Source organism: Lutra lutra, chromosome 17 (genome assembly GCF_902655055.1).
Source record: "Lutra lutra chromosome 17, mLutLut1.2, whole genome shotgun sequence".
NCBI classification, from domain to species: Eukaryota; Metazoa; Chordata; class Mammalia; order Carnivora; family Mustelidae; genus Lutra; species Lutra lutra.
In genome coordinates, this window is record NC_062294.1 from 18736531 (window position 1) to 18754737 (window position 18207).

The 18207-nt window shown below is 51.7% G+C and overlaps 2 protein-coding genes across 2 annotated transcripts; both read right to left on the reverse strand.

Moving 5' to 3' along the window:
- Positions 1 to 356: 356 nt before the first annotated feature.
- On the reverse strand, positions 357 to 9422 carry CA7 (carbonic anhydrase 7). The gene is made up of 7 exons (XM_047710415.1): positions 9223 to 9422; positions 6379 to 6576; positions 3517 to 3635; positions 2650 to 2745; positions 2484 to 2546; positions 1828 to 1983; positions 357 to 1129 (listed from the first exon to the last, which is right to left on the reverse strand). Exons 1-7 carry the CDS (start codon positions 9260 to 9262, stop codon positions 1007 to 1009), a joined length of 795 nt encoding a protein of 264 aa, XP_047566371.1. The 5' UTR covers positions 9263 to 9422; the 3' UTR covers positions 357 to 1006.
- Positions 9423 to 12466: 3044 nt separating this feature from the next.
- Positions 12467 to 13769, reverse strand: LOC125088856 (DNA damage-regulated autophagy modulator protein 2-like). Its single transcript, XM_047710416.1, is given in 3 exon segments — positions 12467 to 12735; positions 12939 to 13071; positions 13074 to 13769. Coding segments are annotated over 2 exon segments (630 nt in total). The 5' UTR covers positions 13585 to 13769; the 3' UTR covers positions 12467 to 12735; positions 12939 to 12952.
- Positions 13770 to 18207: the final 4438 nt, after the last annotated feature.

Here is an 18207-nt window from a genome sequence, read left to right on the forward strand (position 1 = left end):
GTGACTCCCCATTAGCCTCAGGAGAGTCCCAGCCTCTCCCCCAGGGCCCCAACACCCCTGGTCTTTTACAGCTCCATATTCTGGGCTCTCTCTCACCTTTAGGCTTGCACACCTGCTTCCCCTTGGCTTCAAACTTGCTGGTCCTTTCTCTCTGCTTTGGAATACTGACTGGAGTTTAGTTTAGATGAGGTAGGCCTTCCCCCCTTCTCTGCTTCCATGGCCCCCGCCCTGCCCTCTATATAACCCTCACCCGCTCAGTACCCATGTCCCTCCCCACATACTCTGCTTGACTTACCACTGTCAGTTCCCCCAATGCCTAAAACAGTCTTTGATACAGCCCAGACACTCAGTGGGTATTTGTGGCATGAATAGATGAGTTTATTAATAATTGCATGGATGGATTGTCATGTAGGTGGCTTTGGTGACCGGGTAGGGCTGAGGGAAGATACTACAGAAGCTGTAGCCAGTGTCTGCCCATGGCAGCAGGTGGCTGGAGGGAAAAGGCCATGTCATCTCCAGCAGGCTGGGTGCTGATTTTAATGGCCCGGCAGTGAGGTGCGTGCATGGCGGAGGCCTGCAGAAGAGGTAACGCCGAGAGGGCAGCCCTGCCCACCTCTAATTATTGCTTGAGTCTTTCTGGCAATGCCAGCCGCCTGCCCCAGAGAGCTCGGTCTCGTCCATCACAGTGTGAGCTCAGGGTGGGGCTGCTGCCACTGCCAGTGGGGAAGATGGGAGAGATTCCCAGGGGCCTTTGGGTCTTGGAGAGCAGAGGCAGCCTCAGGCTTGGACCGTGCTTAGCTCCTGTCCTTCCTGTCCCCAGCTGAAGGGTGTCCCCTGACTTGAGGGTCCCATCAAGAATCCTCCAGGGTGGCCAAGGAGCAAGCCAGCTGAAGTGGGGGGTCCACAGCACCCCCCCAGGCAGGGATCCTCGGATGGTTTGGTGTCTGCTGACGTGGAAGCCCTTGGGAAAATGGTGCTCTAGTGGCCGCCTGGGCAGGCAGGCAGCTCAGGCCCGGAAAGAGGCCTTGACCACACGGCCCTTCAGTGGCTGTGGCGGCCGGAAGTTGTTCACCATGTGGATCCTCTCATCGTCCTCTGAGGTGAAAAGCAGGCTCCGGAACTTCTCCATCTTGAGAAGATGGAAGAGATACTCAGGGCAGAATGGGGGTGGTGTGGTCCTCTCTGATCCCAGACATATCATCTGGCCAATCAGCTCCACCTCTCCCTCCTCTTGCTCCTAGGTCTTGTCCCCACTCCTCCCCACTCGTTCTTTCTTTGGGATCCCGACCTCAAATATTTACCCACTAAAGGCCCTCTGAACCTGGACCCTGCCCCACCTAGCTCCAGTTCCAATTCCGTCTAGTTAAGACTTATCAACAACTGCAGGATTCAGATTCTAACACAGTAGGTAGGGGTGGTCCTAGGATCCAGGGACCTCCCCTCTCAGCCTGTGCTGAGGTCCTAATGACTTACAATCAAGTGAACTCCCAAAGTATCTAAATGTGAAAACAAAAACAAAAACAAACAAAAAGAAAGCAAGAAAGAAAAAGGAGGTTGTGGGGGGGGTGGTGGGCAGCACCTGGCTGACTCATCCAGAAAGCAACCAAATCTTGATCTCAGGGTCCATGAGTTCAAACCCCACGTTGGGCATTGAGCATACTTTTTTTTTTTTTTTTTTTAAAGAATCTAAACGTCTATTAGTAAAAGGTGGCAGCGTTGATGGTGGGACCATAAGCTATAGCTTGTTGGTTGGGAGAGTCGCTATCCCTGGGATGGGCCCTGAATGCCATATCATCCCATCTCACCTGGTTCTCTGGGAAAACTCACCTGCCTCTCGGAGATGCTGATAGGTTCCCGCAGCACGATCCAGGTGACACTCTCACTCAGTGGGGGGGTCGTCAGGGAGCCCGGGTAGGTCCAGTAGTGCCGGCTGGCAGGCAGGAGGCACTTGGGGTTGAAGCAGCTGAACTGGGCCTTTGTTCCCTGAGGCAGGGCAGGAATCAGCATAGACCTGCCACTCGACCAGACCAGCATCCTCCCCACTCTTTCCTGTCGGTGGGATTTAGGCTTCTCCTTGGCCCACTGATGCAAATGTGGGCCTAGGCCTGTGATACCAGAGGCCATCTCCTGGCCCGACCCGGGCCCTGTCCACCTGTTGGCCGGTATGTAAAAGCTGTGGTTCCTTAAGCTCTCTAGTCTCCGTGTTCTGTCTCTGCTTTGTCCTTCAACTGCACTTAGCTGCCTGTAGGATGGCCTTTGACCAATCCTACACCCAAATGGGTGGTATGCTGGGCACTCCGTGAGGCCACTGACTCTGGTGAAGAGGAGTCATTCGCAGGGCCCTGCAGCTGCTAACCTGTAACCTTCAGCTCAGTGGGGGTTTGCTGTCAGATTGGAGCAGTGGATGGGCCCACTCTCTGCTCCAGCCTCTTCCTCCCTCCCACCAGGCTGCTTGGGTCAGGGCTACGGACCCCCGGGCTCACCTTAAACCGAACCATGTACAGCGCATCTGTCAGCCGGTTCATGCTGGGGTGCTCGTTCCCTGTCTGTCAGAGAAAGGGTAGTGTAAGCCCAGCACCCACCACGTTTGGAATGAGGCCCAGCGCCAGGCTTCCCATATCCCTCTTGCCCCCAGTAACCACCCCTTACCTCCAAGAAGACACCGACCACAGCCAGGCCATCAGGTGCTGAGGCTGCCTCCCCAAAGGTGCTGTATTTCTTGGCATTCCAGTGAACAAGGTGCAGCTGCGGGGGCAAGGCCAGTGCTTAGCGCCTCCGAGGGGCCCTGGGAGCTCAGAGCCAGGCTTCCTTCACTCCCACTGGACTCCTGGCCCCTCTGCAAGTGTGGTAAGGCTGGGAGGACCCAGAAGAGCCCCCAGTGGAGCCCCCAGTGGTCACAGATAGCATCCACACTGCTCTGGGCCCCACCTTTTCCTGAGCCCCCGGTGACCAAAGAGGAATCTGGCTGGGGCCCTGCCCTTAGTGAACAGTGAAATAGATAATGGCCCTCAGTGTGACACATCTTGGAGGAGGCAGTGCCTGCAGCTGGGTCCAAAGAATGAGGAGGGGGTTATCAGATAGAACCCTCGGGAAAACTACCCCAGGTAGAGAGAATAGCATAGGCAAAAGCTTGGTGGTTTGAAGGAGGAGCTGGGTGTGGACAGGACATTCATCACATGCCGGTCAATATGGGGAGAGGTAAGGAAAAGATGAGGTCAGGCAAAGCCACTACGTGTGGGGCCTTAAATGCCAGGCTCAGTCCTAACAGGTTGTTAGCAAGCATGTGGTGGGACTGGACTTTCTTCAGAAAACTCCTTCTGGACCCACAGAGCAGGCTATCAGTGGGCAGAGTTCAGGTGGAAGACCCCATGCCAGGGGCCGGAGGAAGGTGTCTCTCCGAAAACCCCTGGGTGCTCCTCCTCACCCTCTCCAGAGCCCCACAGCAGGCACCCATCAGGTCCCTGACTCTCCTGTCCTTCCCCAAACAGTAAAGGGATTCAGGTAGAGGGCCCTTACCTCGCTGGGGAATGACTTGCCATCTACCGTGTGTTCTGAGCCCACACTGTGCTTCTTGCCCCAGTGGAAATGGAACTGCTTGAGCCGGTATGGCCCATCCAAGGGCCCCCCAGTCACCACTGCAGGAAGAAGTGGGGTGTGTAGTCATTGATGTGAGAGATCCCACGTGGCCCAGCAGGTGGTGGTGCCAGGACCAGGCCAGTGTCCAGGACACAGAGAAAGTTTTCATTTGGAAAATTCATTGGGCTAACTACGCTTGGGGCCACGCTCACCTAGTCCCCTAGGCCCTTAGCAGGGCCATGGTGGTTGCCTGAAGGTGGCAAAGGTAGTGATAGAATACGCCAGTCCACTTGGCCATCCTCCTCTTTCCCTCCCACTTCTGTATGGAAGCTGGGACCTTGTCTCCCAGGTCCCCATTACCACTAATAAGAGGACTCTCATGTCGGGATCCCTGACCAAGGGCTAGATTGGAAGGATTCTTTTGTTCAGTCCTTCTGGAAGCCTTTTAGAAGTCATGAGGGACAGAACCTGTTGTTATCTCTATCTCATAATGGAGAAAAATGGCACAGAAAGGGCAAGACATTTGGCCCAGGTCACACAGCAAGGCACTGAGCTAAGATATAAGCCTTTATCTCCCTCGTAAGTCCAGAGCCCAAGCCCCTACTCGCCAGATCACACTGTCTCCCTAGAACCTTGAGCCTTCTCAGGACCTGGTATTGTCTAGAGTGCAGCTCCTAAGGGTCCACACTCTGATGACCAGGCCCAGGACATCTCCCATGGCCTCTTAGTAGGTCCCTACTTGTGCTGGTTTGGTGACTTTCTCACCCTGATACCTGGTGAGCTGGGGCCATACACAAGGCCTCCTGGGACTGGTTGAATTTCCAAGTGAAAGGGATCTGGCCGTTGAGGGAGCCCTGGGATCAGGTGACGGCCCTCGGCTCAGAGTTCCACCCTAAGGCCCCTCCAGGATGGGTGACTAGGGCAGGGCCTTGCCCCTTTGTAGGGCCTGTGAGGAGGAGGAGGACGGAACAGTCCAAAGGGCCACCCTTGCTACCCGGCTTTATCTGAGAAGCAAGTTCTATCCATAGCATTGCTGGAGGGTTGACAAAGAGAGCCTGGGAGGGTGGCCATGGCAGGGGCCTGATCAAGCTGTCCCATCCTGGGGAGGCAGGAGCGGTAGGGCCTGCAGGCTGAGCTCCCTGATAGGACCTGTGAGGGCCCACGACTCCGAGCATGCCCCACCTGGGATGCTACAGTGTGGTCTGCCAGGGAGTAAACTCCCCACCTAAGCCCTTGAGCATAGCACCTCTAGCCCTCTCCCAATGTCCTATCGAACAAACTGTCACTCACTGTGCCCTCACCATGTATTCTGCACTCTGTTGCCATCAACCCCCATAGTGTCCTTGAGAGGAACATATTATTACCCCTGTTGGACAGATGTATGGCTGAGGCTCGGAAAAGCAGATGTCATGCCCAAAGTCACACAGCCGGTGAGTGGCAGAGCCCCAGCGGTGTCACTCCCAAAGCCTACTCTCTTTCCGCTGACTCCCTGCTCCTTCTAGCCTGGGTATCCTAGTAGGAGAGGGAGCCAGGCCTCAAAGTAAGCCACTGGATCACTGATCCAGAGGCATGCCCCCTTGTACTCCCTCCCCGCCTCCCAACAACAGCCTTCACTAAGCTATTGAGGTCTGAATTGAACCCTCAGTGCCCTCTGAAGGCTGTTAGAAGGTATAGTCGTATGAAAACTGCTCCTTTAAAAACTGTCATTTAGGGTCATCAAGAGCCCCATGTCCCTCCCCCAAGCTCTGGGTGAGAGGCTTTATTAAAAACTCAGTACCAGGAAGTGTCTCTCTTCTGAGGGTCTGCTGGATTTCTTCCCTTCTGCAACAAGAACTATAACTGGTCCTCTTTCCCTCTTTTCCTAGCCTACCAGGGAACTCAGTGCTAAGCAACTAAGATCACTCTTCTCTGGCTTCCCTCCTCTTCTCTGCTTTTTGATTTTCTTCTTGAAACTTAAGTTCCCTTGTGTGCTTTCATTGTGTGGGGGGGGAAAGTGGATAGGGGCAGAGTACCAATTACTTCCTTATGCAAGAAACTCTAGCAGCTTCCCTCCTTGATTCACTCCACCCCTCATAGGCCTGTTCATAAGGATAAAATCTCTTCACTGAGGAGCATTTCTGAGGCTTCTGCCTAGGAATTTATTATGAAAGAACCTGAACTCTCAACCCAGGATAAACAGATGTCATAAGTTCTGTGGGCCTCTCTCTGGCCCAAGCTGATTGGAATCTTGAGGTTGTGGGTGGACTGGAGACAAGACCTTTGGAGTTGGACCAGGCTGATTTTGGCATGCCCCTGCTCATTGAGTCTCTGCTTGCCCATCTTAGAGGTGGGTTCTTGAGAGGAATAAAAGAGCCGCCTAAGACTTTAGCAAGGGACCTGGCACACAGAACACTCCAGCTCCCTTCTCTCTCTGGGCTTGGCCAGATCACACAGGGAGGAGCGTTTGGCCTTGGGCTGCACAGCAGGTCAGTGAGAGGGCCTGGACTGAAAACAAACCTAACCTAAAGCTGTAAATGGAAGAGAAGGAAGGGAATTCGCATTTCTTGAGCATCTGCTATTTGCCAGCACTACAAATGTCACTTCCATTTTTTATTTTTCCTCTCTATGACCCAGAGAGGAAAAGAGGGTCTTACTGCTCCCGTTGTATGCATAAGGAGATGGAGGCTCAGCCCAAGTCTTCACAGCTGGTAAGAGGTGGAGCCTCCCTTCCCCACCACAGCATCCTGCCCTTCCTGAGCCTGCCCCACGCAGGGTGAGGACCCCAGTGGGAAGGGGGGCCAGCCTCTGGCAAGGGCCACTTACCAGTTCGGTCATCGCTGTCATTGAAGTCCACCTGGACAGAGTGGCCATTGTTGGCGATGCTGAGGGATATGCAGGCCTCATAGGAAAGCTCCAGTGGTTTCAGGCTGGGCGAGTACACAGCCTGGCTGGACACAATATTGATTGGTGACTGGCGGTCTCCCTGGGCAATGGGATACAGCTTGTGCCACTGTGAGGGGCCTGCAGGTGGGGAGAGGGCAAGGGCTCGGGCTGGCTTGGATCTCTGGGTTTGCAGGTAGAGGATGCCTGTCGGGGACAGTCTCTCCATACCCCTTCAGATGTCAGCCCCTGCTTTGGAGCTCCAGTCCCAGCTCTGCCATTTCCCTCTCTGCCTCCATTTCCTTTCTGCAAAATGGCCTCACTAAAACTCTGCCCCCAGAGGTGAGAGGAATTACCAGAGAGGTAATTCATGCAAGGGAGCACAAGATAGCCACAAGCCCGGGGGGTGGGGGGGGGGGAGGGGTGGGGGGGTGGGGGGTGGGGGAGCTGGGGGCTGGGGGGGTGGGGGGGTGCTGCTCCAGGCAGCAACTCCTCCCCAACTCCCAGTACATGCTCCCAGAGGGCCCCAGGCCTCTGAAGTCCCTGACCTGGTCCTCCCAGGTATCTGGACTCTTCCCACACCTTGAGCATGTTCGTGTTAGTGTTTGTGATAATAGTAACAAGAGCTAAGGTCAACCTAACCGTGGCTCTGTGACATGTGCTTGCCCTCACAACCACATTGTGAAGCAGAGACTAGCATGATCCCCATTTCATAGGTGAAAGAAACGAAGGCCATTCATGCACGCGTGCGTGTGCACGTGCACGCACACACACACACACACACACACAAACTTGGGTACGGGTATAAACATACAGCTTGTGCCTGGGCAGTCCCAGTTGCCTTCCCCTCGCGTGTGCCTACAGATCTATAGAGATTTTCACGTGTGCACACATATGTGCACAGTGACCTGGGTTCGTCAGGCCCAGAGTGGCTGGACCCAGCAACATACATGTGTACATACACACCCACAGTCCTGCCAACTACACCTGACACACACATATGCACCATCACACACAAACACCCCTGTTGCAAACCCAGGTCTGCAATAAAAGACTACAGCAAAACACACACTCGTGCAAGCACGTACACACACACACACACCTGCGTGCACACCCACGAGCGCCCACCACCTGCCTCCCAGAGGCTCCATCTGCAGCCGAGAGGCTCGGCATCTCCCCGGGGAACATCCTGAGATGCAACCTATTTTTAGAGCTATTGCCGGCTGGTGCTTCTCCCCGTTTTTGGCTTCTTAAGTTTTCCTCAGAAAACAGCAGCAGGTGCCGACAGAGCTGTGTCCCCAATGGATGACTCAGAATCATGGCCCAGACCCACTGGGTTATTTTTGAAGTCCTGCAAGCATGCCGCATGCCCGCACCTCTATCCTCTGTCCTTCCCTCCCTCGTTGCCCCTAGACTGAATGGCCCAGGTCCGGCTGGGTGAGGGGCAGTGGCCTGAGCGGGCAGGCCCGTGGGGCAGGCCATATAGGATACTGTATGCTCAGAGCTGGTAGGCAGGACTAACAGTCAGGGGACTCCAATTCTGGAGGAAGCACCCAGAAGCTAGTTCGGAGCCGGTGCTGGAGGGAAGATGATCTTCTATGGGTACTGTCAGCCTGCCCCTTCTCCGTCTCTCTCTCTCCAACTCTGCTGGTCTCTGTTGCCTTTTTGTGACTGTCTCTAGCTTTTTCACACCCAGATCTGGGGATCTCCCCTCCAGAGTATGCTCCTGTGTCCCTGTGTTCCAGAGGGAGCCAGACACATCACAGCACCTCCCTAGCTCCCTCTGGCCCACTGCCACTTCCTAACCCAAAGATTAGCCCAGGACCCCCACCCTCCCTCAAAGAGTAACTCCCAGAAAAGGGGAGATGAGGAGTGTTCTCTCACCAGCACTTCCCTGTCTCCCCACATCCACCTGCCCTGCCTGGGGTTTCCTTCTGGCAGCGTGGATCTTGGGTCTTCATTGTTCACCTGACGGAAAGCGGGGAGCCCTTACCCCACACCCCCACCCCAGCTTGGTAAAAAATAGCTCAAAAGGTAACAGACCTGCCCCAGACCACATTCAAGCCATCTGGCTCTCACCCCTGCCTCCTTCTCCCTTCCTCTGCATCCTAAGGAAACTGAGGCAGGATCTGGGAGCTATTCACCCAGACAGGAGGCTGATGTGGGCCATGCACTCCCACGCCTCACACCAGGACGTGCTCAGACACCCTCCTCGATGTAGACATCCAGACACACGCGTGCACCCCCAGTTCCCCCTTCCCTCACATACCTGCCAACGCGAAAGCTCGGACACTTCCGCGGGGAAACTCTCCCGGGGACACCGCGCCCTTGTCCAGCAGAGCCCGGCTCCCGGGAGGTCCCCGCACACACGCCGTGCGCGCTCCCCGCATAGACACCCGCGCACAGCGCTCGGCCCCGACCGCCCCCCGCGGCCCAGGGCCACCTTCGCCCCCTGTGCCTGCCGCGGGTGAGTGAGTGTCGGGGCCCAGGTCCGGACGAGCACGGCAGTCGGGCTGCGCGGAGGAGGCGGCAAGACTCACGCTCACCCGCGGGGTGGCTCGCTGGCGGCGGGGCCGGCGGGGTCGCAGCGCGGACTTTGGGCCAGAAGCCGGGGAGCAGGGGAGCCAGGGCTCGCGCCAGGCAGGTGGCCTGGGTTCTGGGGGCTGGACCAGAGGGGTGTCCCGGTCCGGTCCGGAGGGTGGAGGCTTGCGGATCCGGGAAATCCGACTGGGCTCGAGGGTAGGGGGTTAGATCCAGAAGGTCGGGGCTGGCGGGGTCTATACCTACCGTCGTTCTGGCCGTAGCCCCAGCCGTGGTGGCCGGTCATGCCGCTGCTGTCCCCGCAGCCGTGCACCTGCCTGCTCCGCTCAGTTCCGCTGGCTCCGGCTGCGGCTCCGGCCCCGCTCGCTACCTCTGAGCTGCCTCTTAAAGCTGCGGCGCGCGGGAGGAGCAGTTCCTGGGGGACCCGCCCCCCAACCCCCGGCAGGGCTAAAGAGGCCGGCGGTGCCCCGCCCCCGGCCACCCGCAGACCAGTTGAACCTCAGAGTTGAGTCCAGGTGAAGAGTCAAGGGACCTAAAGACCTCTCCCTACTCCCCACCTCCCCTCCCCCACCCTGGCTGGACTACTCTCCCCCTCTATTCACGTGTACAGGCTCTACTGCACTGTGCCGTGAACCGCCCTGGGTTCTCCACATCCCATCCCATCCCATGAGCCGCAAATCCCTTTACGCGTTATGGGGGAACCTGGACTCTGGGCCCTGAGTCCTTTGGGATTGGAGAGTCCCCTCGAAACTGCAAAGTGCATTGACCATCAAGTGTCCAGAACTAGAGCTAGACACTATAAGGCAGGTGTTGGACCAAGCCTTGGATCCTTTGGGTCATCTAACTCTCTTAGCTACCCTAGACATTGTGTGGTACTCCAAGAGCCCACTTTTCACAGAGACAGGGCTGAAGCCTTGAGAGGTATATGATCTGTGCAGTGTGCAAAGGATTCACGCCCAGGTGGTCTCACTCTAGACATTGTGCTTTTTACCACTTCTCTTTGGTGCTGGGGGCAAGGGTTCCCATGGTTATGGGTCTAGGAGAGGGGACAGGACTGGCAATCCAAACCTCTGGCCCCAAAGGGGGAATAGGGAGGAAGTAGCATCCAGTGGGCATTGAGGACAGGTGGTCAAGAGCCAAGAACCAAGTCTGAGACCCTGCCTCCCACCCTCTTCTTCTCTCCATTGCTTCCTCCTTCCCTGCAGGACTATCTGCCCATCCCTCTCCAGCTTGCCGTTTGTCCTTCTTCTCCTTTTCTCTTCATGACCTTCGGCACACCTGCTGGGAACTCAGGCCCTCCACCCTGTACTCAACCTCCCTGCCTGCCTTGGCCCAACATTTTCCCACCGATAGGTCTTGGTCCTTGCTGTGCCCTCCTTGCAGGTGAGTCCTCTGTCTTCCACCCACTGGCTTCAGGCCACCCAATCTGATTCATGTTAGGACGTGGCCTTGTGCCAAGGATAGGCCTCATCTCTGACTAGGCCTCAGCAGGCAGTTTTGGGAAGACAAATCGGTGGGTTGATGGAAGGATGGACAGAAGATCCCACCCAGGGACCTGTAACCGACAGGAGGTAGAGGGCCATTTGACCTTGACCAGAGGAGACTTTTTCAGGTCCTGCTCTTCACTGACCTTGTGAAGGAATCTGCCATCTTGTCTGCCTGACTCCCCTACATCTCTGTGGTTATCTCAGTTTCCCTCTTCTCGGCCCCAAATCTCAGTTCCACAAGTTAGAGTTGCGGAGATTAACTGACAACTGGTTGGCTGGGTCAAGGTCAGTCAGTGACTTCGCAGCCCTGCCTAGATCTCTTCTCTGACCCAGGAGCTGGAAGGCGTCCTTACTAGAAATAGGACCGGCAGGTGGGGGCAGGAGATTCCTGATTGAGATTCGGGACTATGGGGCTCCCGGAATCAGCATGTGACAGAGAATGCAACGTTGTCAAGGCCCCAGGTCTAAGCCAGAACTCTCATCCTCAGACCAAGAAGACAAAAGCTTGCTCAGTCCCTTCTCCTGGGGGGAGTTGCAACACTCTCAGGTCTGGGGGGGCCCAAATGTATCTCCCTCACAGAGCTACTTCTTCCTTCAGAGTCACCCAGGCCTAGTCCATATTTATTTGTAGTATTTAATTAAAAAATTGGAATTATGCATATAATTTTGCAACCAATTTCATCTGCACAGCAACCCTAGATGGATTTTTTGCCCCCCTTTTTTTTTTCAAATGAGCAAAGTAAGCCTTCAGGAAATTGAGTTAGGGTCTACGGCCATACCACCCTGAACGCGCCCGATCTCGTCTGATCTCGGAAGCTAAGCAGGGTCGGGCCTGGTTAGTACTTGGAGGGGAGGAAATTGAGTTAGGGAACATGGCAAGTGACAGAGCAAAGATAAAAATCCAGTGCTGCCCAGTCCCTCATTCAACATGTCTAAAAGCATGGAGAGGGGGAGGAAGTGGATTTTAAATTTGATTGTCATTTGCATATATGCAAGACTTTCCCTGGAAGGACTTAAGCTTGGGAGAGTGTTTGCCTCCTGGAAGGAGACTGGGAAACAGGAAGGGTGGGGGAAGGTGCGGAATGGGGGTGGGAGGGACACCATTGCTTATTCCTTTGTACCTTCCGGAGGAAACGATTACCTCTTTAACAACCAAATACAAGTTTATCTAATTCTTTGCTTCCTGCATTCTGTCTTCAGCAATTTTCTCTGGGTTCTGGAGTGCTGGGCAGGTGAGAGGAGCCAGTGCGCTCTGCCCAGTTTTGCCCATTTCAGGTAAAGCCCTCTTTACCCCAGCAGCCCATTCAGGTCAATCTGGGAAAGCTGATAACCCCATTCAAGTGCCTCCTGTCTCAGTTATGTGCTGTCTTTAAAAATGAATTTGTTGGGGCACCTGGGTGGCTCAGTGGATTAAGCCGCTGCCTTCGGCTCAGGTCATGATCTCAGGGTCCTGGGATCGAGTCCCACATTGGGCTCTCTGCTAGGCAGGGAGCCTGCTTCCTCCTCTCTCTCTCTCTCTCTACTTGTGATCTCTCTCTCCGTCAAATAAATAAAATCTTAAAAAAAAAAAATGAATTGGTTTCACTGCCCAGAAGTTTACTCTTTGGTCTCACTGGCATTAGTGGCTTCTAGATTTCACTGTTTATAAGGGAGGGGGAGCAGGGAGAGGGTGTGGGTGGTATGAGGGCCATGATGAATGGTTGGGGGAGGAGGGCAGGAGCAGCTTAAACAGCCATAACTCATTCAAGTGACCTTGACCATATCTCACTTCCTCTCTCAAAGGTACAATGTCTTTGCTCTACAGGGTGATGAAGGGATTGTCCCTGCTGGCCTACCTCATGGGGATCCTGTGAGTATTGGTTGAGACAACAGATGTCCAAAGCTGTTCCAACAAGTAGAGTCCTATGTACTGTATGTGACTTTGTTCCTGTATGTTATGCACAGGGCCTACAGGCCAGGCCAGAAGACTTGTGGCCTGGAGACTCTAAAAGCAAAATTATAGCTTTTCTTTTCTTTTTTTTTTTTTGTAGTCCTTTGGTTTTATTTTCTGGGATTAAAAAAAAAGTAAGGCATAAATGTTTTTACATGGTCTTCTTGAAGATACCCTTTAAAATAACTTATCAAATGGCTTTATTCATGTCTCTTGATTATCAGTATTCATCAATATTACTGTCAGCCTTGATTAACTGGTTAAAATTTCAGAGCAGAATAAAGAACTTTCATGAACATTTCTCCCAAATCCCTGAGAATCACAATCATCACAGATACAAATCTATATTTTAAGGTTTTATTTCTTTGACAGAGAGATAGAGAGCACAAGTAGGCAGAGCAGCAGGCAGAGGGAGAAGGAGAAGCAGGTTCTCTGCTGAGCAGGGAGCCTGATGTAGGGCTCGATCCCAGGACCCTGGGATCATGACCTGCGCTGAAGGCAGATGCTTAACCGACTGAGCTACCTAGGTGCCCCATCACAGATACATTTTATCCCTTCATCATAAATCTCTGGAAAGTATCCGAGTTCGTTCATTGTTAACAAGGCAAGGAGCAGTGTCATAGAGGGTTAATCCATGTAAATTGGCTTCCACTTGTAAAGAAAGCTTCTGAAAATCACAATGTAAGTCAGGAAAAAAACACAGAAGGAGAAAGACAAAGACCATTTTGCTGCAGTGGTGATCATGTGAAGCACGTAACCTTTGTCCTCAGGGTTCCAATGGAGTTTCTGTACAATATCTGTGCCCAAATTCCCACTGGACAGAAGTGATGAACAAGTCATCATGCTAAATGCACTTCCTCCACATAACTTCCTCCAGATAACCACCAGTCGTCTGATCCAGAAGACTTGTTTGCTGCCAATTTTGAGCTGCATTTGGTAGGAAAGGATGGTCTGAACGAACATGTGTAACGAGCCAATACCAAAGGTGAGCACAGCTCCACATACATGTACAAGAATAAGGCTGTTGTCTGGAAGTTTGCCACAACAGAAAGTCCAAAACAGCTCTAAGCCAAGTACAAGACCAGCCTTGATTAATTTGATGATATGACTCTCTTCAGGATTCAGGGCATGAACTTGCTTGTAATGAACATAAATGGTTGCAACGCACAAAACTGCGGCAGTATTTAACATTGCCCCAAACAAGCATTTTTCTAGAGCTACTGAACCAGTGTCACTGATATAAGGCAGAGCAGGGTCAGCATGGTGAAGTGTTATGGCCGTAATGTATGAAAATATGAAAGCAGTAGCTGTCCAAATTACTGGGGCAGAAGGGAGGAAACTGAGACCTTGTTGAAACCATCACATCTCAAATAGGTCTTTGTTGCTTGTTTGCTTGGTTTTATCTTCCTCACTAAACCTTAGCTTCTGACAGGAGCAGGAACCAACCGTTTTGTTTACCATCATATTTCCAGCTCCTGTTTTACAAGCTCATAAGGTACTGGTCTTCAAATCTGTACAAACCTGCACCTTTCTAAATCCCAAAATCTTCTGGGCTTTCTTTGAAGATCCATGAATCAGAATTGCAGTCACAATTCTTAAATTTCACAAATATTTGAAAGCCACTGGTAATAAGATTAATTCCTTATACTGTCTCCTCTAAGTGGTGACTGCTTGCTTGGATGACCTTGCCAGGGTTGGCCGCCACATCCAAAGCCGGCCGGTGGGACTGAGACAGGGTCAGCTTTTTGTATTTAAAAAAAAAAAAAAAAATTTCCGGGGCGCCTGGGGAGCACCCCAGAATAAATAAATAAGATAAAATCTTTTTTTTTTTTTTAAGATTCTGTTTATTTATTTGACAGACAGACATCACAAGTAGGCAGAGAGGCAGGCAGAGAGAGGGGAGGAAAGCAGGCTTCCCCTGAGCAGAGAGAGCTGGATTCGGGGCTCGATCCCAGGACCCTGGAATCATGACCTGAGCCAAAGGCAGAGGCTTTAACCCACTGAGCCACCCAGGCACCTCATAAATAAAATCTTAAAACAAAAACAAAAACAAAAAAACATTTCCACTCCCAAGTATGTAGGTATGTGTGTGCAAACAGTGGGATAGGATGAGCCCTGACATGGCCTCCAGCATACCTGGCTGTGGGACCTGGGGTAGGTTACTTCACCTCTCCGAACCTGTCTTCTCATCTATAAAATGGGAACACAGAGTCTAGAAGGCTAATAGGATGGTCAGGTAACACGATGTCTATGAGACTCCTGGTGTCAAGGATGTACTCCTCAGACCCTAGAACATCTCTTCTTTCCCCCTTTTCCTTAACTTGTTGGACACATTTAGGACCCCAAACATTCCTTTTGCAATTACAATAGTGACACCTATTCATTGTAGAAAACTTGGAAGAATCAGAAAAACACAGAGAAAAAAATTAAAGCCACTGGCCATATGATTACCCAAGAGCCAAAAGTGTTAACATTTTAGTGGCCATCGGCCAGGCTTTCTAGATATGTATTAGTATTTCTGAAAAAAACAGAGTCACACGTATAGCTTTGTGACGGGTAGTTTCACCCAATGCCCTACGGTAAGCATTTCCCTGCTCAGCCAGCCTTGGAGAAAGAACTTTACACTTAATAATTGCACAATGCTCTAAATGTATAGATAATAACCAGTTTTCACTATTGTAAATAGCACTACAGTGAACATTCTTATTTATACATCTGCGCGGGTATGTCTGATGATTTCCTTGGGACAAACTGCTGAATGCCAAATCCGATGATACACATGTTGCCAGTAAGGCATTTGAAAATGAGCAAGTATGGTAGGAGTAGTTTGCAAAATTTATTCTTTCATTCAGTACACGTTTATTGAAGCCTTACTGGTGCCACATTCTGAGCCAGGCTTGGGTGATAAAACTGTGAACATTACAGAGCCACACCTGCCTCAGGGGAGGGGTGAGTGAGAAAGACAAGAAATTGGCCAAAGAGCACCAGAATGAGAAGGGCAAAGATAGGCAAGGACAAGAAGGGAGAGATAGTGGTGGACGCCAGGGAGGGTGTCCTGGGTGTGATTCATTCTTTATGGCTGATTTCCCACATATTGTATGCTCTTTCAGGGTAGAGCTAGCCCCAAACTGCCAGGGAGCCCAAGGATTTAGTCTGTCCCAGCCAAGACCAACCAGGATGGGTAAAATAATAGTTCTGACTGGGGTCCGGCCAGATCTGCTGGGGTATTTATATGTAATCCTTGTACCACTTTTTAATAGCTGTGAGGCCTTGGGATTGTACTCACCTCTCCAAGCCTCTGCTCTCTTGTCTATGAAATGGGGTGAGCAACGTATCTATTGCATTGGTGAGCCCAAAATGAGATGGTGCATGGCAAGGCTGGAAGGTAGTAAGTGCTCAGTAAGTGGGGGTCCTACTGTGGTTGTGGGGCTCATTTTTCCCACTTGCGTTGTTCAGTGGGGGGCTAGGCTAGGTCAGTGGGTGTTTTTGATTGTTTTTAGATTTTTTTTTTATTGGACAGAGAGATAGAGTACTTGTTGGCTGCACACACAAGCAGGGGGGACGGCAGAGGGAGAGGGGGAAAAGAGAAGGAGAAGCAGAAGCAGGCTCTCTGCTGATCAGGGACCCTGTTGCGTGGCTCAATCTCAGGACCCCGGGATCACGACCTGAGCCAAAGGCAGATGCTTAACTGACTGAGCCACCCAGGAGACCCTAGGTCAGTGGTTATTAAACTTGAGTGTGCATCAGAATCACCTGGAGGTAAGCCCTGACCCAATGTGACTGGGTGTCTTTTTTTTTTTTTTTAAAGATTTTATTTATTTATTTATTTGACAGAGAGAGAGAGATCACAAGTAGGCAGAGAAGCAGGCAGAGAGAGAGGGGGAAGCACACTCCCTGCTGAGCAGAGAGCCCAATGCGGGGCTCGATCCGAGGACCCTGGGATCATGACCTGAGCTGAAGGCAGAGGCTTAATCCACTGAGCCACCCAGGAGCCCCGTGACTGGGTGTCTTTATTGGTGACCCAATGTCTTTTTGAGGAGAGATCCAGACAGAGACATGAGAGATGAGTACCAGGTGCCAATGGAAGGAGAGACTGAAGTATGGGGAGCTGTAAGCCAAGCACTGCCAGCCAAACACCAGGAACTAGAAAGGCCAAGGATTCTTCCCTTCAGGCTGCAGAAGGAACAAACATACTGCCCACACTTTGATTCAGACTTTGAGCTTTACTGCGAGACAATACATTTCTGTAAGGTTTTTTTTTTATATAAGAATTTTTTTTTTTCTCACAGATTTTATTTTTAAGTAATCTCTGCACCCAACGTGGGGCTCGAACTCACAAGCCTGAGATCAAGAGTCACATGCTCTACCAACTGAGCCAGCCAGATGCCCCTATGAATCTATAGTTTTAAGCTACCCAGTTTGTGGTACTTTGTTATAACACCTCTAGGAAACTAATGCTGCGTGGTATCTTTTTACAGGCACCACCAACACAAACCCTTGTCAAATTCATACAATTCTGCATGGGCATTATGACTTCCCCCACCAAATTTGGGGATGTTTCCTTTTATGCAGTCCTTGACTGCGCAGAGCATGAGAAGCTAAGCTGTGGACTCTCACCTGTTGTCTTTTGACCTTCTCACATTCCCTGGGTGTATAATTATCCCTTATATTTCACCTGTCCAACTGGAGAAGGAAATGTGACAGCATAAGCACATGACATGCTGGGAGAACCTCATGCCTTTGTTTCCCATCAGTTGTATTCTATGGGTATTGGGTAGGGACCAGGGAAGTCATAAGAGGGTGTGCCCCACCCTGATCCTAGGGACATCACCCAGGAGAATCATGTCCATCACTTTACTGCATCATTACCATCAAACTGTCCCTCCTCCCATCCCCATCCCAGGATTCATTGAGACAGGGATCTGTGCTCATTTTCATCATATTTCAGGCAATTATTAACCCGAAGGTGCCTTTAGGGTCTGGGAGATAGAAGGGAAAGAACCCTCATCTCCCTTCCTGCTGCTCTTCTGACTTCTAGTCTCCTCTCCCCCTTTCTCTTGGGGTAAATCTCTTCCTTGGCACCCATCCCCACAAGGCAGCCATCTTCTTCTTGAAAAGTGGCTCTTTACAGAAAATAAAGCGCTTTACATTCTTTCTTGCTATTATATTAAAGGGCCTCACAACCTCGCCCCTGCTGTCTCTCAAGCCTCCCCTGACCATGTCCTACCCTTCACCTAACACCCCACCACATCAAACTTCCTTTAGAGCCTCCATCCTACCCTGCCTTCTCTGCCTCCCAGGAATGACACCTGCTGTTCTTTCTGCTTAAGACATGCTTCCTTGCCCACACCATGTGAAACATTCCTGGAGAGAGAAGAGGGGGAGTGGGTAGAGTTCCTCTGCACACCTTTCGGGACCCCAGCTTAAGGGTTAGGGTTAGGGCCATATTGTACTTACTTACTGTCCCTCTCCCTTCTGGAGGCTATGAACTTCTCAAGAACAGGGCCGCGGACTTACTTGTCTTTGTATCTGCAGCTGGGAGCAGCTAACTTTGTGGTCTGAAACAAGACCTTGCGTGGGCTTGTGGCACGAGAGGATGGAAGAAATGAGTGAACAGTAATGACCATAATAATGAAAGTTATTATTCACACAGGATTTTTTTGTGAACCTGGCTCTGTGTGTATTCAAAACCTCATTTAAGGCTAAGAGAAGCCGGTGATAGAGACTCATTTATCCCCACTGCACAGATGAACAAACAGAGGATTTAAGAAGTAAAGAGCAGATTTCATAAATAGTAAGTGGTTAAAAACCAAT